Source organism: Capricornis sumatraensis, chromosome 8 (genome assembly GCF_032405125.1).
Source record: "Capricornis sumatraensis isolate serow.1 chromosome 8, serow.2, whole genome shotgun sequence".
NCBI classification, from domain to species: domain Eukaryota; kingdom Metazoa; phylum Chordata; class Mammalia; order Artiodactyla; family Bovidae; genus Capricornis; species Capricornis sumatraensis.
Window position 1 is genome coordinate 100,740,305 of NC_091076.1, and position 23,741 is coordinate 100,764,045.

General features: G+C 56.1%; 1 protein-coding gene across 5 annotated transcripts; it reads right to left on the bottom strand.

Annotated features, from left to right (window-relative positions):
* Positions 1-1,721: 1,721 nt before the first annotated feature.
* Positions 1,722-10,188, bottom strand: GCGR (glucagon receptor). Of its 5 annotated transcripts, none has more exons than XM_068976360.1 (14): positions 10,095-10,188; positions 5,838-6,026; positions 5,620-5,722; positions 4,770-4,877; positions 4,566-4,687; positions 4,366-4,472; positions 4,128-4,284; positions 3,869-4,028; positions 3,724-3,784; positions 3,348-3,417; positions 2,932-3,020; positions 2,656-2,794; positions 2,545-2,586; positions 1,722-2,216 (listed from the first exon to the last, which is right to left on the bottom strand). In XM_068976360.1, exons 2-14 carry the CDS (start codon positions 5,895-5,897, stop codon positions 1,995-1,997), a joined length of 1,440 nt encoding a protein of 479 aa, XP_068832461.1. In that variant the 5' UTR covers positions 5,898-6,026; positions 10,095-10,188; the 3' UTR covers positions 1,722-1,994. The 5 variants fall into 5 exon arrangements, with proteins under 5 accessions (XP_068832461.1, XP_068832464.1, XP_068832463.1 ...); XM_068976363.1 differs by lacking the exon at positions 10,095-10,188 and adding an exon at positions 7,837-7,852; XM_068976362.1 differs by lacking the exon at positions 10,095-10,188 and adding an exon at positions 7,173-7,772.
* Positions 10,189-23,741: the final 13,553 nt, after the last annotated feature.

Genomic DNA, 23,741 nt, shown 5'->3' on the forward strand with positions numbered 1-23,741 from the left:
CCTCCACCCCGTCTGCAGGGCAGCCTGGTCAGAATCGATGTTTATTGGCTGGATGAGTCCAGCCCCTGCCCGGCCTCCACCCCATCTGCACCCTTGATTTCACCAGCCTGTTCCAGTTCCCTTGGGGACAGGGACAAGGTGAAGGAGGACAAGGGCAGAGGGAGTCAGGATGGGGAGGGCTGTCAGGAGGCCCCTGGGTGAGTGGCACCCCCGTGGGGCAGTCACCAGCGCTGAGCTCAGCTGGCGTGAAGGAGAACTTGTGCCCTCCCTGTGCTAGCTTGTGCCCACAAGGCTTCTGGGCATGGAGGACGGGTAGGGGCGCCCCCGTGGACGGGCTCAGAGGCATGCTAGAGGCTGGGGAGCCTGGGACAAGCAGTAGTTGAAGCCTCAAGGTCAGGGGTCTCAGGTCCTCAGAGGTGCAGCCAGCCACGCTGCCCTGCAGCCCCCACCAATCACAGCAACGTCTCATCCCACCTGGGCCACAGGAGAGCCCAGTCCACTGCAACGCACTTTCTGCCCTTCCCTCCCTGCAATATCCCGTGGCAGGAGGTCAGCGTCCCCCTCAGGAGGGCCCCAGTGCCTGGGAGGTGAGTAATTCTATTTACCTTTCCTGAGAGGCCTCCTGTCCTTTCATTTGCCCCAATTAACCCAGCTTTGCCTGAGCAGCTCCAGCCCACGTGTCTGGGCAGGGACTGTGAACACCCCCTCCCCCAGGTACCAGCAGTCACTTCCCACCAGCTCCTAGAAGCAGGGCCACCTGGCTGGCCCATTTGGCTTCTGCTCTTGGCTCCTGCTGCCCATTCCTCTCTTGACAGCACCCCTGCTCCTCCCTTCTCCACACCTCCCTGCACTGGGCATCATGGCGCCAGCCACAGGGGCAGCTCGTGAGGCATGACCATAGTCCTGATGCTCCTGCATTTGCCGCTACCCTCTGCATCAGGTGCACTGTGCCCCAGGGGTCCACAGCTTGCACTCAGGGCGTGCCCATCTTGACTCTGCATGAAGATCAGCCCTCACTGACTACCAAGCAGCGTGCCCACCCACCACACGACAGACAACACCCTCGTGCACAGCTGTCCTGGAGCAGCAAGGACTGCAGGGACTTCCAGTGAACTGACTGTTGTGTTGTGCCACAGTCAGGAAAACGGCTGTGTCTGCACTTGGATGGTCTCAATTTGGGGCATTCATCTCTCCCTGCTTCAGCTGGCAAGGTGGACTGCGATGCTGGGGTGGAAGCAGAGACCAGTAGAGGACATCCAGTTCTGGCCTGTCCAGTGATGCCCTCACTGGACCTGAGTCCAGCCCTGGCTGCGGCTCCAGCAGGGAGCCGAGATGTATTCATGTGGGGTTGGTAGGACTGTGATGTCAGTGGCTCACCCCTAGGCCGTCAACTCCCTTCATTTCTCTCTGCAGGCAAATGGTGACCCTCCAAGGGTGGGGGAGCCAAGACTGAATGGGCACTGTCCACTCTGGCTGGGGGTGGGGGTAAGCCTACCTAAAGTGGACTGGGGGCAGCACATGCAGGTGGGGCACTTCCAGCCACCACTCACATCCTCAGGGGTTCCAGCTCCAATTCACCGGTATGATGGGGTATCGAGGAAAAGTCTAGAGGGGGTGAGCCCATACGGGCTGTCCATGGCCACTCCCTTCTCATGGGGAAGCCCTGGGCTCAGCCAGCCCTTCTCCAGCCCAGCTGTCTATCCAGGGTGTACACAGAGCTCTTTATTGTTGGAGGACACATTTCCTTGAACGTGGGCACGCTGACACCCAGGATGACAAAGGGGCCCATGTTCGCAGAACAGCTTTCCCACCACACGCCATCCCCCACCCCTGGGCACAGAGCAGGTGCCCCTCAGACCACGACACTGGGGAATGTGTGGACAGGGGTGCTGTCTTGCTTCCACACTCTAGCCTCCGTTGGACATCAGTTCCAGATTTCTGGTGATGGCCTCTCTGGGCCTCTGAGTCCAGCCCCAGCTGGAGTTCTGGGGGCTTCACTGGGGGTTTTCGGCCGATCCGGGAAGGCCACCAGCCAAGTGGGTCTCGGTAGAGGGGTCCTGGCTAGTCCCATTGCTGCCACTGCCCCTTGCAAGCAGCAGCTTCTCACTGGGGGGGCCCCCGAGGGGCCTGGTCGTGTGGCTGCCAGCGTGGCGCTCCTCCTGCAGTGCTTTGCCCTCACGCCAGCGATGCCAGCGCCGCAGCAGCTCTGACTGCACCTGGGGTGGGCAGGTGGGTCGGGCCATACCCAGGGCCTGCCCCTGCCACCCTCCCAGGATCCCCAAGCTGCCAGCTTTGAAGGGCAGTGTGGTGCCCTGGGTATATAACCAGACAGGCTCTGTCCCCACAGAAAACGGGACATCTGGGAGCCTCTCCCTCTCTAGGTACAGGGCTGAGGCTGACCTAACTTGGCAGGCCTGACACCCAGCATCCCAGCAGCTGAGCCCAGTGAGTGCAAGTGGACACAAGGGGCTTGCACACCTGAGGGGTAGGGTGAGGGTGTCTACACCCCCTGACACCGGCCCCCCCTTGCCCCCCGCCACCTACCTCCTTGTTGAGGAAACAGTAGAGAATGGCCACCAGCAGACCCTGGGGAGAGGGGTGGGGTCAGGGCCGCTCAGGGCCTAGGCTTTGGGCGGTTATGGGGCAGGAAGGCACCTGGAAGGAGCTGAGGAAGAGGTCGAAGAAGAGCTTGGCGGAGCGCAGGGTGCCCTGGGCGTGCTCATCGGTCACAAAGGCGAACACCACCTCGTGGACTCCCAGCAGGGGGATGAGGGTCAGTGTGGACTTGGCCAGCCTGTGGGGGTGGAACCTGAGCCACCTGGCCCAGGCCCTCACCAGGGCTCTGGTGCCCCACACCCACCTACACCCCCTCGGGCCCCCAGGGGTGTCCGGGTCTGTAAGCCGCCTACCCCCCAACAACCCCACACCCACCGGAATTTGTAGTCAGTATAACGCATCTGGTGGGCTCGCAGCTTGGCCACCAGGAGGTGAAGGATACGGATGAAGATGAAGAAGTTGATCTGTGTGTGGGGGACACAGCTCAGGGCAGCCCCTGGCCCTGACCTATCCCTCCTGGAGGTGGGCTGAGCAGCCAGCCAGGCCCTGGCTTCCGGGGCCTAGGGCTGTGGGCACCCACTCAAGGATGAGAAGCCTGGCCTGAGGCACAGGGCGCCAGCCAGTGTCCTGGCAGAGTGCCAGGTCTCCCTCCCTGCCCACCCAGGCAGGGTGCCATCTGTCTCCTTGGGCTGCTGCAGGCCGATGGAGGAAGCGGGAGGCTGGCGGTGGGGGGCAACTCCAGCAGCCTCTCAGCCCTCCCTGTGGTGCCAGCAGGTGCCCTGTTTCCTCACCATGATGGCCAGGAAGACAGGGAAGCGCAGAATCCACCAGAAGGCCATGTTGTCATTGCTAGTCCAACACCTACAAGGCAGGGACTGCTTGTGTCCTGGCAGCCTCCCAGTGCGCCACCCCCCGCTCCCCGCCCCCGCCATCCCATAGATTCTGTGGGATCTAATTAGTGCCTCAGGAAAAGAAGGGAGATAATGACCAATGACCTCTACCACGGGCGCCAGGTTTGCTTACCACCCTCCACCGATGCTGGCCAGAGGCCCCCGCGCCGCTTTCACACCCTGAAGCCACATGGCCATTCCCCGCGGGGCTGGGCTCACCTCCCAGCCAGCAGAGGTGAGCCCCTCTCCAACCCACCCTCAGTCAGCCGATACTCACTGGATGTTCTCAAACAGACACTTCACCACGGCCCAGGGGATGACGAACAGCATGGGGGCACCTGTGGCGGGGAAAGAGCAGCTCTGGTCCCGGGGCCCTGGGCTGCCTGCCCTCACCCCTGACCCCCACACACCAGCCCACTCACCCCAGCCGATGCCCAGGTAGAGGGGGAAGCAGCTCCTCTCAGGGACGGCGGCGAGGCTCAGCAGGCTGTGCAGGTACACGCCCTCCACCAGCAGCCAGCAGTAGTTGGCCACTACGCCATACTGCATGAACACCGCGGCCACCCGGCAGCCGGCCACTGCCTGGCCGCGGGGGCAGCGTGAGCACAGGCCTCCCAGCCACCTACCACCCCGGAGCCCAGAGGCCAAGAACCCGGGCCCAGGCACTCACCCCGCACTCACCCCGTCACTCAGCCAGACGCTCACGCTGATGTCGTCCCCGATCCTCTGGCTGTAGCGCGTCTTGAGCAGCGTGTCGATGACCAGCACGGAGCTGGCCTTGAGCATGAAGGACACGAACAGGTTCATGTGGATGTAGTTGCGGGTGCAGTGCAGCTTACTGCGGGCACGGCGAGTTAGTCCCTGCCCCCTGCCCACTGTGGCCCCGCCCCCCCACCCCCGTGTGGGTCAGTGGGTGTACCTGAGGCCCAACAGGGTGGCGAGGGCCAGGAGCAGGGCCCCCAGGGACAGGGAGTAGCCCACCGTGTACATCACCTGGAAACTGCTGTACATCTTGGCTACCTCCTTCTGCAAACGGCAGTGGCCAGTCGGGGCTGGAGAGGGCCGCCTCGCCCGACTCCAAACCCCACCCCCACGCTGTGGCACCCACCGCGGACTGACCTGGACTTCAAGCTCCTCGTCGTCCATCTGGCACTGGGAGGCATCTCGCCACGGCTGCCCCCGAGGCCCACGCACCCACTGCCCATCGGGCCCGCACCTCTTGAAGACCAGGCGGTGCTGCACTGGGAGGGGCAGGGTCTGGTCAGCGCCCCGTCCCCGCGCTCGACCCCCTCGGCCGACCCCCCACATCCCTCCTGCGGTTACCTTTGTGGTACCAGGGCAGGTACCAGGGGCAGGAGATGTTGGCCGTGGTGTTGGGAGGGGCATCCGGCCAGCAGGAATATTTGTCAAAGGTTCTGTTACAGACCAGCTCTGCAGAGGCGGGGCCGGGTTACTCCTCAGCAGGGCCTGGCACCCACGGCCCCTGTGGCACGCTCTCTGCTCCCTCCAGTGCGTGCTGACCATCCTGCCTGCCCCAGACGCCTCTGTCCAGCCCGGTCCTAAGCTCCAGCTGTGCCTGGCCACCTCCCCTTGGATGCCCTGCCTCTCACCCTGGGAGTCTCCCCTCTTCCTAGTGCCCCTCTGGCAGTACTACTGTCCCTGGAGGCTGAACCCCAATTCTGTTGCCATCCTTCTGGGCCCAACACCAGCCCCCTTCCTCGTCCAGACAATGGCTTGGCTTCCCAGGCCGCTTCTCCTGCCCTAGTCTCTCTCTCTCTGCACCTGAGTGGTCTTCAGAACTTGTCCAGAACACTGGTGCTGGGTCTGCCTGAGCACTCTAAATAATGGCCCATCTCCCTGTGCATCACCAGGCCCGATGCCCTCTGCCTGCCCCTCCCGGTTCACTTCCCCCACACACTGCCTCCACGGGAGCGAAAACTGTGTCCAGGCCTCAGGCATGGAGGGCTGCTGCCCAGCAGCAGAGGAGGGTGGTGAAGCACCCCAGCTCTGGGGCAGTTCTTCCATTTCTTAGACACCCTGATCTGTAGCCCTGGGCTAGTCACTAGCTCCTCTGTGGCTCAGTTTCCTCACTTGTAAATGGGTGGGTGGGGGTTGGGGGCACAGGGCTTTCCCATGAGGAGGGCACTGGACTCGGGCCGAAGACAGGGCTCACCAGTCGGCGGGGGCAGCAGGCTCAGGTTGTGGAGACACTGGTCACCATAGAGTTTCCACTTCTCAAACAGGAAATCCATCACCTGAGCGGAGGGGGTCTCTGGCTGCGGGGGTGGGTGGGGAACAAATGGATGGACAGAGCGGACAGACTGGCATCAGCACAGGGAGCAGGCAGCCTGGCGGGGGTCGGGGGCTGGGTGGGGGACAGGCAGTGCTCACCTGGCAGGCCAGCAGCAGCAGCAGGAAGAGGTGGGGGTAGCGTGGCTGGAGGCGGGGCATGCCTCTGGGCAGCTGCCCCCCACATCTGGCTGGGGTTGCACAGCTGGGACAAAGAGGTCCTCACCAGTGCACGCTCCTCTGGGGTTGCGAGTATCAGAGCAGCAGGGTCTGTGCGATGGGGGGCAGGCTCTGGTGTGAAGAGGCGCAGCTGGTTTCTCTCGTGATCAGCAGGGTGTCCTGCTTGCCTAAAACCACCCCTCCCTCAGAGTCTCCAAATCCTACTGATGGAGTGGGAGCTGGGAGGGAAGTGATGCAAGAAGTGGTCACTCTGCCACTTGGGGGTTGGGGTCTGGCCCCGTGCCTGGGGGTTTGGCGCCATCACCCAAGGGGAGCTGCTTTCTCATGGCCCGTGACTGTCTGTCTGGAGGCTGGGCCGGCCCCAGAGCCCCTCCCCTCCATGCTAGCTAAGTGATCGCAGTCCTGCCTGGTACCAAAGATGTCAGGAGGGGAAGCAGCCTCCCTAACTGCCCACCTCCTCCTTCAGCCCTTGCTATCCTTCCCACTATTCTTAGCCCCTGGGAAAGTCAGTTTGGCAGGCCCGGGTAGAGTGCTGGGACCATCCATCATCACTTAGTCCCCAGGGATGTGGTTATTGAGGTGGCTCTGGGCCAGGTTCCAGCCTTGCCAGGAGCCAGAAGTGCCAGGCATATGCTTAAGGTGGTCCCTGGCACAGGCATACTCCCTTGCCCAGGACTGGGGTGTCTAGGGGCTTCCTTGGACCCCACCTAAGACTCAAGACGGGCTTCCTGGGTTCCCTGGGCCATAGCATGCAGGCAGCCGCAGTGTGTTCCTTTAAGATGAGCACTGCCGGGCTGCCGGGGGCTCAGACGCAGGACCGCTGCCCTCACGATTCCTGCAGTGGGGGGCCCGAGGTGCCTGGTCCTGCCCAGAGCCACGCTTGAGGCATCAGCGGCCCCATCAGGCACTGTGTCACTGCTTCCAGAGTCCGTTTTCTGCTCTACTGAATTCCACAAGGGCAAAGCGAGGGGCTCCCTTACACGAGCCCCTCTAGGGCTGTGCATGGGCCCCTCCCACCAGGTACCCTGCCACAGAGAGAGCATGTGGTGGACCGATGGATGGACAGATGGACGAAACTGGCTGGCGGTAAGGCAGTGCCTGGGAGAAGCCAGGGAGGAGGTAGGGAGGAGGGGCGCAGGCTACGACCGAAGGTGGCGGGTTCCCGGACAACCCTGGATCTCAGTCTCCTCCCGTTGGAGTCCAGATGGGCCCTCAGGGGGCCAGTTCACGTGGACTCTCCCGTGATTCACTCCTCACCCTGCATGGGACGCCATGTGGTGGGCCCACACAGACTGCCGTGGGGCTCCTCACCCTCGGGCCAGGGTGTGGGTCAGGCCTGGTGAGGGAGGGCCCAGGAGTCGCTGGTCTGCAGGTCCTGGTCTAGGTGAGGAGCCAAGGTTTAGGGCTGCTCTGGAGGAGCTGGACCGGAGGGCTTTCCCAGGGAGTAGCCCCCCAGGCGGGTGGAAGACGAGGGGCGGTTCAGGTGTCCCTAGCCCAAGGGGCCTTATCTCCTGATTCTTATCCAACAGCCTGCTGCCCTGCCCTTGCCCACCCAGGCCACAGAGCCTGCTGTGTGAGGCCCTGCTGCGGGAGAAGGGGAGATGGGTGGGCCGGCCCAGGGAGACAGAGGCAGCCAGGATAACTAGAGGCTGGAGGGGCGGGGGAGGCAGAGAGTGACAAAGGATGGCTGGGGGGGAGCGGAAGGTGCACGGCAAGCAGGGGACAAGGGGAGAAAAGATACCGCCCGATAAGCTGTCCCAGCCCAGAGGCCCTGCCTCCGGTGGTGACGGGAGGGCGATACGGCCGGACTCGTCCAGTGAGGAGCTCCAAAGCAAGATGTTGGCCCCATCAGAGCCCAGCTTGAGGGTGGGGGGTGGCCCAGCTGTGCCTTGACTTTCCCATCTGAAAAGTCGAAGTTCACCTTGCTGACTTCCTAGGGCTGTTAGGAGAGCTCAAGGTGGGCAGGGCAACAGCTGGGCCAGTCTGCCTTCCAGGTAGGAGTCAGTCAGTCTGGGAACCACAGAGAGAAGCAGAGCCCCAGGGTAGAGGGCAGGGAAGGATGGGCTGCCCTGGGGCCCCAGCCAGGGCAGGGGAGGGCGGAGGGTGATTCTCCATACCCTTTACTCTGGTCTAGCACATGGGGCTGGGAATCCTTGAAGATTCATGCCACACAATTCAGTACCTACAGATCCCAGGCTGGGTAACCAGTTCAAGGCACCCAGGCCCCAGGGCCCTAGGGATCAGGGCATCAGCACCCCGCCACCAATTTAAGAGGAGGATGACCGCTGTCATTAAGACTCTGATAGAAACACAAGAAGCGGCAGAAATGGATGAGGCCCCTCATGCCTTTCAGGGGGAGTATGGGCAAGATTTCAAGGCACCTCTCTGCATGAGGGCTGGGTACGGGATGACTTTCAGCTGTGTGCAAGGCTGAGGTCCTGAGGTCCCTGCCCTGAGTGCCCAGGTGTAAGGCTGACCCCACAGGAGAGGGGGACACTGCGGGGCCCAGTTCTGGTCCTGGGACCAAGGGCAAATATCAATAATTGAACTTTTCAGAGCCTCGGCTTCCTACTTGTAAAATCCTTGGCTCTGCATCACCAAAGAGTAAATGAGCTTTGCCACTTGAAGAGGAGGACAGAGTATCAGGTCCAGGCCCCTCCCTACCGTGGGGAGCACTGCAACCCCAGAGGCAGCCTGCCAGGCCCAGGGATAAATATTTGTTGAATGAATGAGGACTGAGACCTGGATGCAGAGGTGCCCCTCCATGCCTCCCATTGGCTGTGGCATCAGGCAGGGCTGCTGTCTTCCACCTTATTACTCTCCTGGCACGGCCCGGGAGCCAGTGGGGGGTGGGGGACTAACGGCAAGGGACCAAGCCTTCTCCCTTCACCGACCTGGAGGCCCGGCTCCCTCTCTGGCCCTGGACTGCACCTGCCCGGCACAGGTAGCTCAGGATTAGACACTGATGAGGTGGGACGGAAGGCCAGGTTTCTCCCAGCCCCAGCTCACCCCCTCCTCTGTTTCCCAGCCTCCCCCACTCCACAGGCTGAGGCGGGGGGGGCATGTGTTCTGCCCCCTGCTTGGCAGAATGCACCACTCCTGGGGGCTCAAAGCTCAGCCGTTTCCCCAGTTTCCCTTGGGGATGTCCCGGACTCCAGACCTGGAAGTGGGGAAAACACCACCCCCCCACAGAAAGGCTGGGCTCCACGAGGTGGGCCCTGGTCACCCCAGCTTCTGAATGGGGCCTGCCAGCTTCTGATGAGAATGGGCTTGGTGGGTGTTTGTGAAACCAGAGCAAGTGGCAGAAGGTCATGGCCCCAGGGTGAGATCAGATCACCGGCCACAGGTTGTTGACAAAGCCTGATTCCTGTGTCCTCTCCCACTCAGTGGGGGCAGGGCGGGCCTGGAAGTGGGCCAGGGTGCTACTGCCCCACCAACCCTCATCCCCCAGCACAGAAGGGTGGACAACATCCCGAGGGGTCCCCGGAGAATGCAGGTGCTCAGACATCAGGAGTCAGTGGGTTCCTGGTAGGCGCAGAAACCCTGTGGCCCTGCCTGTGCGTGGGGGCTGCCCAGTGAGGAAAGGGGAGATTGGGCAGTGCCCTACCCTCTCTGCGGATCAGAGTGATAAGTGTAGGCTCCGCAGATGAATGTGTCAGGCTGGGTGCTGTCGCCCCTCGGCCCCTCCGGGGAAACCCGGGTAACCAAGACACTGCTGGGCAGTTTTGGGGAGCAGGCGCTGCTGGAGTGAAGCAGGGCTGCCCAGCGCCCGTCCCCACGCCTTTGGGGGTGTCTCCGGGGTTCTGTGTATGCGCAAGGAGGGGAAAAGAGGGGTGCTGGAGGGAGGAATCGGGAGTGGAGGGAGGCAGCAGGACACAGCGCCCGGCGGCCACAGACACCCCACTCTTCTCCCCCACCCCGGGACGCGTTCCCCGGGGAGGAGAGGACGGAGGAAGCGCTGAGACCCTCAGCCCTCCGGGTAGTTCGGAACCAGGTTGACCCGTCCGAGCTGGAAGGGCGCATCCTGGGGTTGGGAAGGGGGTGTCCGACGGATGAGGAGGGCGATACCCGGGACTCGAGACCGCCCACCCACGAGAGGGGTGCGCGCCAGCCAGTCCCGCGCTCCAGCCTTCGGCCCCTGGCCGGGAACTTGCCCTCGGGCCCGTCCCAGGTGCTCACCGCGGGCCGCTCCAGCCTCTCCGCGCTCTCCGCCGTCCTCCGCGCGCACGGGTCGGGGGCCCGCAGCCGCTCGGCCCCGCAGCGCTGCCTGATCAGGGTCAGCGCCGGCTCCGCGCCCGCGCCCGCGCCCCGCGCCAGCCGCACGCTAACTTTCCGGCGGCGGCGACGCTGGGCGGCGGCGGAGGGGGAGGGAGGGGCGGGGGCAGGAGCAGCCGGCAGGTGGAGCGGCGGCCGAGGGTCCCCGCCTGCAGCTCCGAGCCCCTGCCCGCGCCTCCGCGCTCCTGCCGCGGCCGCGGGGAGCGACTCGCCGCCCCGGAGCCCCTGCCCGACAGACCCCTCCCTGCGCGCCGGTGCCGGCACCTGCCTCGCGGACTCCTACACTGCGGGACTTTCCTCGAGGACGCCGCCCCGCAGACCTCCCCACCCAGAGCTCAGTGGAGAGACCCGGGCGGGCCGATTGGAGCTCCCAGCCGGGAATGGAGCGGTGGACGGACAGGCGGGATGCGTGGTAGGCGCGCGACCAGAGATAGGGGCTGTGGCCCCCTGCCCCTTCCTCTCACTTCCTCCGCGTTCTGGGCCCTCGCCGCTTCTTTCCCGAGTGCTGATTGCGGGAAGGACTGATGCTCCACTTAGCCCTCAACGTGGCTCCTAGGTGACCCTTCCAGCGCCCAGAGCAAGCTGGATTGTAGCGGGGGCCAAGGCCCTCCACGGGCCGAGCCCACGCCAGGCGGGGAAGGGTGGCCCCTGGGATGCTTCTTTAAGCCCGGTGTCCCGAGTCTTCTCCCTTAAGCCCCCTCCAGCGCAGTTCATCCAACAGCCCCCAACCCCACCCTCTTCACCAAGCCGGCTGCCCAGAGTGCCTGGCCACCGCTTCTCCTGCTTGGAGAGGACAACGCTCTGCTGCTTCCCACAAACTTCTCCTTCCTAACGCCAGATCCCAGATTCACCCTCCTGCTGATGTCCTCTTCTCCCCTGACCCCTCCGGTCTAAAGCCAGCCAGCATCTCAGCTGCTGCTTTAGGACCCCTTTCACTTCCTCACCTGCACCCCTACACACACCCCAGCGGTCAGTCTCCAGTGACCTCAGTGTCACCAAGCCTCAGGGACACTTTGGGGCCTCATCTATGCTGGCATTTTCAGGATCCGGGGACCCTGATGGTCATGCCCTCCATGGAACGTTCTCCCATGGATATGGTTTCCAGACTGGCATTCGCATCACCTCCTCTCTGCACTCTCCTCCTTTTTCCCTTGGACAGTTCCCTGCGTACCACCCGGGTCTCCTGGTGTTCGCACTGCTAGATGCCCAGAGCCACATCAGGACCCCTCTCCACTGGCCCGCTGCCATTTCCTGGATGCACTTCCTCGGCCCACCCACCAGCTGGACACCCGGCAGGGATCCTGAGGTTTCCAGCCCATCATCAAATCCTAATTCTCCCTCTCATGTTTCTCTGGAATCCACTGTCAACTGCTGTCCTGGGTGCCTTCCCTGACCCACTGGGTCAGCTCTTTCTTCGATACTGTCCTTTATCTTTGGGGCCCTTCTCTAAATTCTACTTCTGTTTGGGGGTGGGGGGACATTGGAGCATATGGTTCTCCTCTACCCATGGCTCCCCCACCCTCCAGCCCCCAGAGCTGAGCTGAAGCTGGTCCCAGCAGCCCATGACATGCCCACAGGTGGTCGGTGCTTGGTAACCTGACCTCTACACACCTGCCCTGCCACTGTCTGAAGGCTCAGGATGGAGGAGTATTACTGAGACCCCCATTCTTACCAGCCCACCTGGAACCCTGCCCCCAGAGCAGCCTGTTTTGGTTCAGGCAATGGCCAGAAGGCAAAGGTCAGAAAGTAGAGCTCTGCTTGCATAGGGCTGACTGTGCGAGCGCTGGGGGCAGGTGCTGGGGGCAGGGAGCTTTCTGAGACGGGTCCCAAAAGACCACCATCCTCCACGCTCTTGCCCCCTTCTCTGGCACCTCTCTTCCAGCTCTCCTCTCACCTCTCTGGGGGTGGGGCACCCATAGGGACCACACTGATCTGAGTAGGTGGAATCTTGCTTGTGACCTTGGGCTCCTGCCTCACTGTGAGCCGGGTAACTGGCACCACTCTGGGTGTCTGTAAGGCTCAGGGGAGAATCTAGAGGTTCTTCCTAGATGTGGGATTAACCTGAGGAGCTGGGAAGGTCATCCCTGCTGTGTGATCTTCAGAGAGGCCCTCTGGACCTTATTTTCCTGAAGATGTTTCGGTTGGGTGGAGGCCCGGCAGTCTGGGGGGAGCTTCTGGGTGCCCCCAGTTGGGTTCTAGCAGGAAGAGATGAGAAAGAATAAATGTAGAGTGTATGACATGGGGGTGGGCGGGCATACCTGAACTGTATGCACACAGTGGGGAGCAGGAGGCAGAGGGAGAGGAAACAGATGGGGGTGAGGGCCCCTCCCTGGGCTGGGCCACCTTTATTTACATAACTGAATTCATAAGACATAAATAGACCAGAAACTGGGAACGAAGGGGGCTGGGCCTTCCCACGGAGTGTTGGAGGTCTGGGGACTGACGAAGGGGCCTGTCTACCACTGAGTCCCTGAGAGTCCCGTTGGCGCCTTGGAGATGTGGTGGCTCCCATGTGCCAGGGCAGGCGGGGGGCGGGGGGCTGCCCTCTGCCGCCTCGGGAGTGCTGTCCCCTCTGTCTGTGCTGTGGGCTCTGGAGGCACACCCAGAGTTCAGTTTAGGCATTTGGCTGAGTGGTATGAGCTAGTACTGCCGACGAAGCAGACACCCCAGCCTCAGGTTCTGGCAGGAAGATGATAAGTGGCACGGGGTGGTACATGGCCAGGTAGGGTGGTTCGTGGCCAGACAGGGTGGTTCTCGGTAGAACCCCAGGGCAGAGGGACCCTGGATTTGGGAGCTGCAGAAAAGGGGGCAGAGGGAAAAGAGATGGTACCCCCAGAGAGACAGTTGTTAACGTCACAGGGTGGTTCCTTTCAGATCTCTTTACTGTGCCTTAATTCATTGCTTTTGATAGAGTTTTATGTCAAGGTATCCCCGCATAGCTGGTAACATAAACATTTCCCCATCTTCATAAGAAGTCCTCTCAACACCATGGTATGTGGGCACTTAGTATTCCATCGTGTGGGTCTGTCAGACTTTACTCAACCATTCACAGGATATAGGAATCAAAAAAGGGAACAGTCCAAAGCTGTTTCAGGTATGCCCCCCTACCACTCCAGGAAATGAGCCCCAAACTGCATCCTGGTGCCTCGCTCAAACATGCTTGAGAGATGGAGAACCAACAGAAAAGAGGACACCAGAGGAAACAAGAGCTAATTCAGGGATCAGAAAAAAACTTCAGATGATCTTTCTCAGATAGGGAAAGACAAGCCATCCATGCGAATAGGAGAGGGCACTTCAGAAAACAGGAAGAAAACAAGAAAGAGTCCTTGAAAGGTACAAAATAATACCTGAAAAGTTAAAAATTTGGTAGAAGGATTGAAAGAAGGAGGTAAGGAAATTTCACAGAAGAAAGAACAAAAGTCAGAGAGACAGAAACTAGGAAAGAGAAGATAAGGGATGGTGGAGGATCCGTATGGAGGGTCAGAGGGACAGAGTTTCCAAAGACCAGCGGAGGAGGAAGACAATTGTGAAGAAATAATACTAAGTTCTTCCTAGAACTTTCGTAGTGGAAAAGTCTGCCAACTACCTGGCACAATAAAAACAGCAAACCAGCTAACAGATTAAAAAATTCAACCATGTTGCATCCTCATGAAGTTTCAAACGTCTCAGAATAAAGAGAAGATATGGAAAGTTTCTAGAGTGTGAACAGAGGTCTCCTGGAGATGGGCTCTGCTCAGCGTGGCATCAGACCTGTTGGCTGCAGCTGAGGGAGCCACGTTCCCAGTGACAGGATTTCTCACCTCACGTCCTTGCACCAGGACCACCATCTTCCAAGTCATGCCACAGGTTGCGAGGGCAGAAATAGGACATTTCTAGACACCAGAGGGCTCTTAACTTCCCATGCAGTTCTTAAGAAGCTCCAAGCTTGAGCCACCCAGCATGGAGTGGGGCACCATCCAGTCAAGAAGACACTGGATTTTGAAAGCTTAGTATAAAAAAAGAACATAAAGTGTCATGAATCGTGTGTGCTGGTAAATGTTGAAGCAGTCCTCTTCCTGACAAATTGGGTTAAATAAAAGGTATTGTTGTTAGTCACTAAGTCGTGTCCAACTCTTTTGTGACCCCATGGACTGTAGCTCACCAGGCTCCTCTGTCTGTGGGATTTCCCAGGCAAGAATACTGAAGTGAGTTACCATTTCCCACTCCAAAGGATCTTCCCAACCCAGAGATCGAACCATGCCTCCTGCATTGGCAGGCAGTTTCTTTACAACTGGGCCACCAGGGAAGCCTTCATTTCACCAGTTCCTTTTCCTTTTTCAGTGTGGTTACAAAATGTTTGAAATGACATGTTGGTTCACCGTTGTGATGAAAAATATTTCTGTTGGCCAGCACCGTCTAGAAACACCAAGAAACTCTATCAAGAAGGAAATGTAATCATACCCCCAGGTCACCCACCGACCCTTTCACCAGCAAAATTTCCACAATTAGGGTACGAATGCAGAAGGTCATGATGCCTCTGGATTGAGGTGGGGGAAGGGGGCGCGAGGGCCCTGTTTGGGGTGCCGGCAAGTTGGGATAATGCTGTACAGAGCAAATCAAGGCAATCCAGACAATCGATAGAGCACCACCTACTGTGTCTTGGATGCTGGGAGACAGAGGGAAGCTGACGTCTTAGGAGAGGGAGGCGGACAATACACAACCCAGCAGATCTGCGTGTTCCTGCTGTGACGTCAGGTTCTGATAAAGAAAATACTGCAGATGAGGAGATAGAGTGAAAGAATGTGGTTACTGTAGATATTTTCTTCTTAAAGTCCTGGATGTTCCCAGACCTTGCCTAACCCTCCCCCTAAACTTCCCACTGCTCCAAACTGGGTGTTTCTCCCTTAGTTTTCCATACTGCTATTGCACAAATATAAAAATGATGCTTGATAGCTGTGGCAGGTTTTTTTTTCTTGTTGTTGTTGTTGAAGTATTGTTGACTTACAGTTCCATGGCCTGTTCTTAAAACACCAGTTCTGATATATCTGTTTTTCTGTTCAGCAATATGCTTTTGAGCTGTATTCGTGCTGACCCGGGTGGGGGAGTGAGTATTTAGTAATTATTTGAGGGGATCACAATGGAGTTCTTTACTTAAACCCTGTAGACATGTAAACACCTAGGAAAAACTCAACTCTCCCATTTTGGTCTAATATATTAAAAATAGGGACTTCTCTGATGGTCCAGTGGCTAAGACTCTGTCCTCCAATGCAGAGCCCAGGTTTGATCCCTGATCAGTGAATTAGATCCCACACGCTGCAACTAAGCATTTGTACACCACAACTAAAGATCTCATGTGCTGCGATGAAGATCAAAGATCCCGAGTGCTACAATTAAGACCCAGAGTGGCCCAAAGGAAATAAACAAAATTTTTAAAAACACTGGGGGTGGGCTACAAAAGTGTACTATAAAAATACATATAGGACTTTTTTTGTTGCCCCTAAATTCCTTCATGACCCCCTGTAGTCCATCCTCACCCTCCAGGCCCCTGGCCATCACTGACCTGATTTCTGGGCCTGTGGGTGTGCCTTTCCAAGAATACATATAAATGGAATATGCAGTCTTTTGTATCTGGCTTCTCATATATGGCAAAGTTTTTGAGATCCACCAGTGATACAGCCTGTAATAGTGGTTACTTCTGTTTGTCGCCAAGTCTTGTTCCACCGGATGAGTGGCCTGAGATTTGGGTTTTCCATCCAGTTGGTGGACATGGACATTTGGGTCGTTCCCAGTTTGTGTGTGTGTGTGTGTGTGTGTGTTGGTTGAACTACATGGCATGAAGGATCTTAGTTTCCTGGGACTGAACCCACGCCCCTTGCCCTGGAAGCACAGAGCCTTAATCTCCATGGAAGTCTCAAGTTGTTCTCAGATTTTGTCAATTCGTCTCCCCTAAACGGTTGTGTGCAGATCTTTATGTGGGCATGTGTTTTCATTTCTCCGGAGGAAATACCTCGGGGTGGGATTGTGGTTCCCAGGCCCATGTCTGACTTTATAAGAAACCTCCAAGCTCTTGTCCTGAGCAGCTTCACTGCCCTGCATCTCCAATGGCCTTGAGGGAGAGCTGCCATCGCCCCCACACCCTTCTAGGCCCTCAAGCTCTTCAGGGTTTTTGAATTGTTGATTCTGATTTTTCAGACATTCCACCTCCAGTATGTTCCAATGCAAGTCCTTCACCAGAGGCATGTTTTGTAAATATTTTCTCCTGTTCAATGACTTGCTCTCCTACTTTCTTATTTGTTCTTCAGAGAGCAGACGTTTTTTAATTTTGTTGAAATCCAAATATCATATTTTTGTTTCAGGACTTGCGCTTCTTGTGCCCCATCTGAGACATCTTTGCCTAATCCAAGGTGGCGAAGACTTTCTCCCATGTTTTCTCTGTAAGATTTGTCGTTTCAGCTCTTACACATTAATCTATGATTTATGGTAAGCTATCCTGGCATGCGGTACGATGTGAGTTTGTTTGTTTGGCCAATGCACCCAGTTGCTCCAGCTCCATTTACTGAAAAGACTGTCTTTCTTCACTGAGTTACCTCAGCGCCTTTGTAAAAGAACCTCCTGACCCTTACTGTGGGTCTCTTTCGGCACTCTCTTCTATTTCATTGTTCTCTGTGTCAATCCTACGCTCTCTTGGTTACTGAAGCTTTGTAGCATGTCTTGGAATTGGGTACTGTGACTTCTCCAGCTTTATTCAACTCTTTCAAAGATGTTTTTGTACTATATGTTCATTGCATTTTCATTTGAATATTAAAATCAGATTGTCAATTGGTACCAAAAAAGCCTACTAAGATTTTGATTGAGATTCAGTTGAATCTATACGTTAAGTTGAGGAGAAAAGACATCTTAACATTGATTCTTCCCAGCCACAAACAGGATGTATCTCTTCATTTATTCGGGTCTTCTTTAATATTTCTCTCAGCAATGTTTGATCATTTCCAGTACACAGGTCATACAGATTTGTTGTTGTTGTTGTTGTTAGGAAGAGTATTTCATGATTTTTGATGCTATAGTGAAGGATAATTTTGTAAAATTTCTGTTTCCAGTTGCTTATTGCTACTGTGTAGAAATGCAGCTGATGTTTGCGTCTGCTAATTTTGTATCCTATGCTAAACTCATTTATTAGTTCTACTTGTGTGTGTGGATTCCTTGGGTTTTTCTATAGAGGTGACCATGCAGTCTGTAAGAAAGGATGTTTTCTTCCTTTACAATCTGTGTGCCTGGTTATTTATTTTTTGGTAACTTATTGTACAGGCTGTGACCTGTAGTACAACATTGAGCAAAAGCGATCAGAGCTCATATCCCTGCTTTATTCCCAATTGTTGGGAGAAAAGCATTCAATTTTCCACCAGTAAGTATGATGTTATTTATAGGTTTTATAGAGTTGCCCTTTATCAATTTGAGAATGCTTCCATTCACTCCTAGTTTGCTGAGAGATTTTTTTTTAAATCATGAATGAATGTTTAATTTTATCAGATGTCTTTGGTTTTTTGTGAGATTTGTCTTTCTCTATTGTTGTACTGAATAATACTGATTTTCAAACGTTTACCAACCTTGCATTCCTGGGATTTCATTTGGTCATGAAATTTCTCCTTTTTATGTATTTCTGGGTTAGATTTGCTGACATTTTATGAAGAGCTTTTGCATCTGTGTTCGTTAAGGATTTTAGTGTGTAATTTTATTTTCTTATAATAAGAAAATTGTCTGGCTTTGGTATCGAGATGATACTGGCCTCATAAAATGAGCTGGTAAGTACACCTCCCTCTTCTGTTTTCTGGAAGTCTGTATAGAATTGGTATTATTACTTCCTTGAAGTGAAGTGAAGTGAAGTCGCTCAGTTGTGTCCAACTCTTTGCGACCCCGTGGACTGCAGCACACCAGGCTCCTCTGTCCATGGGATTCTCCAGGCAAGAATACTGGAGTGGGTTGCCATTTCCTTCTGCAGGGGATCTTCCAGACCCAGGAATTGAACCCAGGTCTCCTGCATTGCAGGCAGACGCTTTAACCCCTGAGCCACCAGGAAGCCCATTACTTCCTTAGACAGTGATAGAATTCATTTCTGAAGCATCTGGGTCCAGACTGTCTTTTTTGTAGGAAGGTTTTTAACTACACATTCGCTTTTTAAAATAGACATAGTGCTGTTTCCCTAGATATTGCTCCATTGCTGTTTGAAATTATTGTGCCGATTTTTTAGTATCTCTAGCAGGATTTAGGGTTTCCCTGGTAGCTCAGATGGTAAAGCAGGATTTAAGACTTTCTTTTGCTGGAATTCCCCAGCGGTCCAGCGCTTAGGACTCTGCATTTTCGGGATCTCAGTTCCCTGACCACAGGTTGAACCCCAGCCACAGCAGTGAAAGTCTAGAATCCTAACTATGCGGCCACCAGGGAACTCCCAGTATTTTCTTACAGTAAAGGAAAAAGGTGTTGGGTCACTGTTGGTGGAAACATGTCTGGAATGGAGTGGAGCCTTCCTCCTGGGGCGGGTCTGAACTGAGGCCCCTCCTCTCCGAGCCTCCTCTCCTCCATCCTCCTACCTTTCTGACTTGCCAGCTCTTCCTCCCCTAATCTTGATTTTGATTACAAGAGAAACTCTTGCAAGTGGACTTTGCTGGCCCTGCCACTCTCTGGCCTCAGCGGTCTTCCTAGGTCTCACTGCCATGGTAGCAGGTGATCACTGGCCTGAGCGCCCCTCCAAGCCTGCCCATTCAAACAGCCATGAATCCGGTGGAGGCTGCCTCTTCTTGCCCTCCACGAAGGCCTCCTCTGCCTGTTGGACACCATGGCTGCCCTCCTGCTGCCAGGGACCACCCTACTCCGAACTGACCTCCAGTCTCCATCTGTGACCTCCAGATAAACTGAGGCTGGGGTGGCCACTGTGCACATGTGCCATGCCCAGACCCCACCTCCAGAGGGCAGGGGGTATGCGCAAAGGTGTGGAGGAGCTGGGAACAGGGAGAAGCTAGGCTCACCATAGCCAGCCACAGTCACCCCCAAGTCTAGACAGCCTCTAGGGCACCCAAGACCTGTCCCCACTCACTGCCCATCTTCTGGGAGGGTCAGCTTACCCCTAGTGTTCACCCGGGTCCTTTGCAAGTTGGGCCCTAGGCCAATGCCCACCCACATGCTTTCTTTAAAAAAAATTTTTTTTAATTGGAGTAATGTTGATTTACAATATGGTGCTAGTTTCTGCTGCACAGAAAAATGAATCAGTTATACCTACATATATATCCACTTTTTTTTTTTTAGATTCTATTCCCATATAGATCTTTACAGGGCTTCTTAGGTGGGGCTAGTGGTCAAGAATCCGCCTGCCGATGCAGGAGATGCAGGAAATGCAAGTTGGGAAGATCTCCTGGAGAAGGAAATGGCAACCTGCTCCAGTATCTTGCCTGGAAAATTCCATGGACAGAGGAGCCTGGTGGGCTATAATCCATGGGGTCACAAAGAGGTTGATACGACTGAGTGACTGAACACACACAGGTTTTCACAGAGCACTGAGGAGAGTTCTCTGTGCTACGCTGTAGGTTCTGCATATTTTACATATAGTAGTGTGTAAATAGCCCAAGTAAGTAAGTGTTGGTCACTCAGCCGTGTCCCACTCTGTGACCCCGTGGACTGTAGCCTGCCAGGCTCCTCTGTCCATGGGATTCTCCAGGCAAGAGTGCTGGAGTGGGTTGTCGTTCCCTTCTCCATGGAATCTTCCTGAGCTAGGGATTGAACTTGGGTCTCCTGCTTTGCAGGCAGATTCTTTACCATCTGAGCCACCAGGGAAGTCCATCTCCCAATTTATCCTTCCCTCCTTCCTTTCCCCCTAGTAGGGACAAGTTTGTTTTCTTTGTCTCCCACACGGCCTCTCTGAATTCTCCCTGGAGGGTGGTGGTGGGGATCTGGCCTCTTTAAGAAAAGGTAACTGAAGAACTTGAGCCGGCCTGGGGACCCTCAGCCAAGGTGAGGGCAGAGGAGGCCCAGAACCCTCTGTCTTGACCAAATGGGACACTGGACCTAGAGAATAGTCTCTTCAGACGGCTGGGATCCCCACTCCCATTTTACAGATGAGGAGCTTGCGGCTCTGGAAGCCAAGTGGCCAGTCCAGAGTCTTCAACCTGGGCTGACTGAGGGGTGCAGTGTCCTCCCTCCATGGCTGTCGTTCTCTCCCCAGGTGACCCCTGCCCTCTGGGTCCTGGCCTCTGTCTTGCTGGCTGACTCTTGCCCTGAGCCACCATCAAGGTCGTCAGGCTGAGCAAAGTCACATTAGGTGGCGTCTGGCATGGCTCAATCAAATCAAATCACTTAGCGTAATGGGAGCAACAGGAAGGGGCGCCGGGGCTGCGGCCCCTGACCCAGGTGCTCAGGGTGAGGGGGGCAGACAAGCTCAGGCCTGCATCTGGGCCATCAGGGTGGGATGCAGAGCACAGGTGAGGTGGGAATGGAGGAGGCGGGACCCAAGGGCTCCTGCAGAATGAGCCCAGGCCAAGTGAAATGGAGAAGGGGGTGACAAGGTGGCTGGAAAAGATGGGGAGGGGTCCTGCAGGGCTGGGGGCCAGAGTGTAGGGAATGAAGCCTGGGGTTTTGCTCGTGTCAGACTCGCCCCAAAGCGTAAGCATGTATGGATTGTCCTCACTCTTCCCACCACACTGTGTTCTTACAACCTCCGGTGGTTCCCCTTTGCTTTCAGGGCTGTCCCCTCCCAGTGGTGCAGACTGGTCCACAGGCTGGCCCAGCTGGCCTTCCTTAACTAGCTTCCCCAGTCTTCGGTCACCCATCCTTCCAGCTGGCCCCAGAGCTCACCTGCAGAGGATGCCACAGACTTCCTACAGAGAAAATCTGATGTCTTCTCTGAGTGATGGCCTCAGCCTCTGAGAGGTGAGAATTGATGGAACCCTGGAGCAACAAAGCTGGGGTTTATCCACCATTCCCATTCCTCAAGGCGGCTGGTGATGGGGTCGTGACAGCTGCTCACCTAGGGTGGACTGGCCTGAGCCACGGGTGTGCAGGGGCACACTGGTTGAGCCTTGTCTTCAGCATCGGAGTGATGCGGGGGAGGAAACAGAAGTTTTAAGGGTTGGACATCGAGCGGTCTGAAACCTCGAAGAAATCTCTGGTCAGCCAGCTCAGGGCCACAGTGAGATCCAGAGCTCTCTGTTTCCAGCTGAGTTGTATCCCCCCAAAATGTGTATAGTGGCAGAAAGCAAAGAGGAACTAAAGAACCTCTTGATGAGGGTGAAAGAGGAGAGTGAAAGAGCCAAATTAAAACTAAATACTGAAAAAACTAAGATCATGTCATCCAGCCCCATTACTGCATGACAAATAGAAGCAGAAAAGGTGAAAGTAGTGACAGATTTCCTCTTCTTGGGCTCCAGAATCACTGCGGATGGTGACTGCAGCCATGAAATCAGAAGACGACTGCTTCTTGGCGGGAAAGCGATGATAAACCTAGACAGTGTGTTGAAAAGCAGAGACATTACTCTGCTGACAAAGGTCTATATAATCAAGGCTTTGATCTTCCCAGTGATCACGTATAGTTGTGAGAGCTGGATTGGAAGAAGGCAGAACACCAAAGAATTAATGCCTTTGAACTGTAATGCTGGAGATGACTCCTGAAAGTCCTTTGGATAGCAAGGAGATCAAACTAGTCAATTTTAAGGGAAATCAACCCCAATTATTCACTGGAAGGACCGCACTGGAAAGACTGTTGCTGAAGCTCCAGTAGTTTGGTCATCTGATGAGAACAGACAACCCATTGGAAAAGTCCCTGATGCTGGGAAAGATTGAGAGCAGAAGAAGAGGGCATCAGAGAATGAGACGGCTGGACGGCATCACTGATACAATGAACAGGAACTTGGGCAAACTCCGGAAGATGGTGAAGGGCAGGGAGGCCTGGCAAGCTGCAGTCCATGGGGTCGAAAAGGGTCGGACACAACTGGGCTACGGAAAAACAACAGCAAGAAAATGTGCCTGTTAAAGTCCTAACCCCCAGCACCTTGGGATGAGACTGTATTTAGAGATGGGGGTTTTCAGAGGTAATTAAGGTAAAATGAGGCCTTCAGAGCGGACACTAACCCAATCTGACTGTATCCTTATAAGAAGAGGAGATTAGAACACAGACACACACAGAGGGTCGCCCATGTGAGGACGCAGGGAGAATGCGGTGCCTGCATGCACAGGAGAGGTCCTAGGAGGAACCAGCCTTGTACACTTTGGTGTTGGGCATCCAGGCTCCAGACTGTGAATTTTAATATATAAATATATATATTTGGCTGCACTGGGTCTTAATTGCAGCATGTGTGATCGTCAGTGTGGCACTTAAACTCTTAGTTATGACATGGGGGACCAGGGATTGAACCCAGGCCCCCTGCACTCGGAGTTTAGAGTCTTAGCCACTGGACCACAAGGGAAGTCCCACAGACTGTAAGTTGATAAAACTTCTGTAATTCAAGCCACCCAGTCTGTCCAGCCGCTGTGGCAGCCCCAAGACACTCATAGAGCCATCGTGTAGTACGTAGTCACAGCTCCCAAAGCCAGAGGGCAGGTTTGCAGGTAGTCCGGTCAAAGACTTGATTCTGGGGAGGTGTGGGGCCGCAAAGGAAGGACGTTTGTGCTTCACCGTCTCCTGGGCCAATGTCAGGACCCATAGCAGAGGGTGAACCCTGCAACCCAGATCGGGTGTCAGGGTGGAAACCCTCAGCCCCGGAACTCAGACCTTCCGAAACTGCTGGCAGCAGAAGTGGCCACAAGCCTGACTGGAGGAGACCAGCCTCCCGCTGCCCAGGCCACACAGGCGTCACCAGGTAGGTGTCCTTCCCCAGGTCTGCCTGCCACCCCTCCAAGCCCCTGACCGTCATGAGGGGCGAGTCTCGTGTGGCCTGATGATGGGCAGAGATGGAGCATTTTCCAGGGAGCTGTGGCCAGGCAGGCATGTACCAGCAGGACCCGGGAGCAAGGGAAGTGGATATTGAGGATCTGGGTGGGGAGGGGTGGAACTTGCCTGGGGAAGGGGAAGGTACCGATAAGGGTATTTTCCAAATCCTGGCAAGGACACCTGGACTGGGTCCTAGGAGGCTGTTGGAATGGCTCGTGGGAGACTGATGACAGAGTCCGGGAAACAGGAGAGCGGGGGGGATGTATTTGCAAGAGGACCCGCAGCTGACGAGAACAGTAAGGAAAGCCCTGGGAGGATCTTCCAGGCCCCCTGGCATGGCTGTCACGTCCTTAGGTCTTTGCTGGGTGCTGGCTGGACACAGCGGCTCCTTCCTTGGCGCCAGAGCAAGACGGCAGCCAGTCTTCAATGTCCAGTCTCACAACGGACATCCTGTCACTTTGTCACCTTCTAGAGGCACGTCGAGTCTGCACTCAGGAGAGAGGACTTCATAAGGGCATGGATGACAGGGTAGAGTCCTGGGGCAGTTAGAGGAGCCCCCTCAGGGAGTGGGGGTGGGCAGCCCCTGATGGCATTGCTTCACTTTTATCCGCTAGAAAGGTCAAGGTTGGGTGACCCTTCCCTGACACTCCAGACCCGAGCCT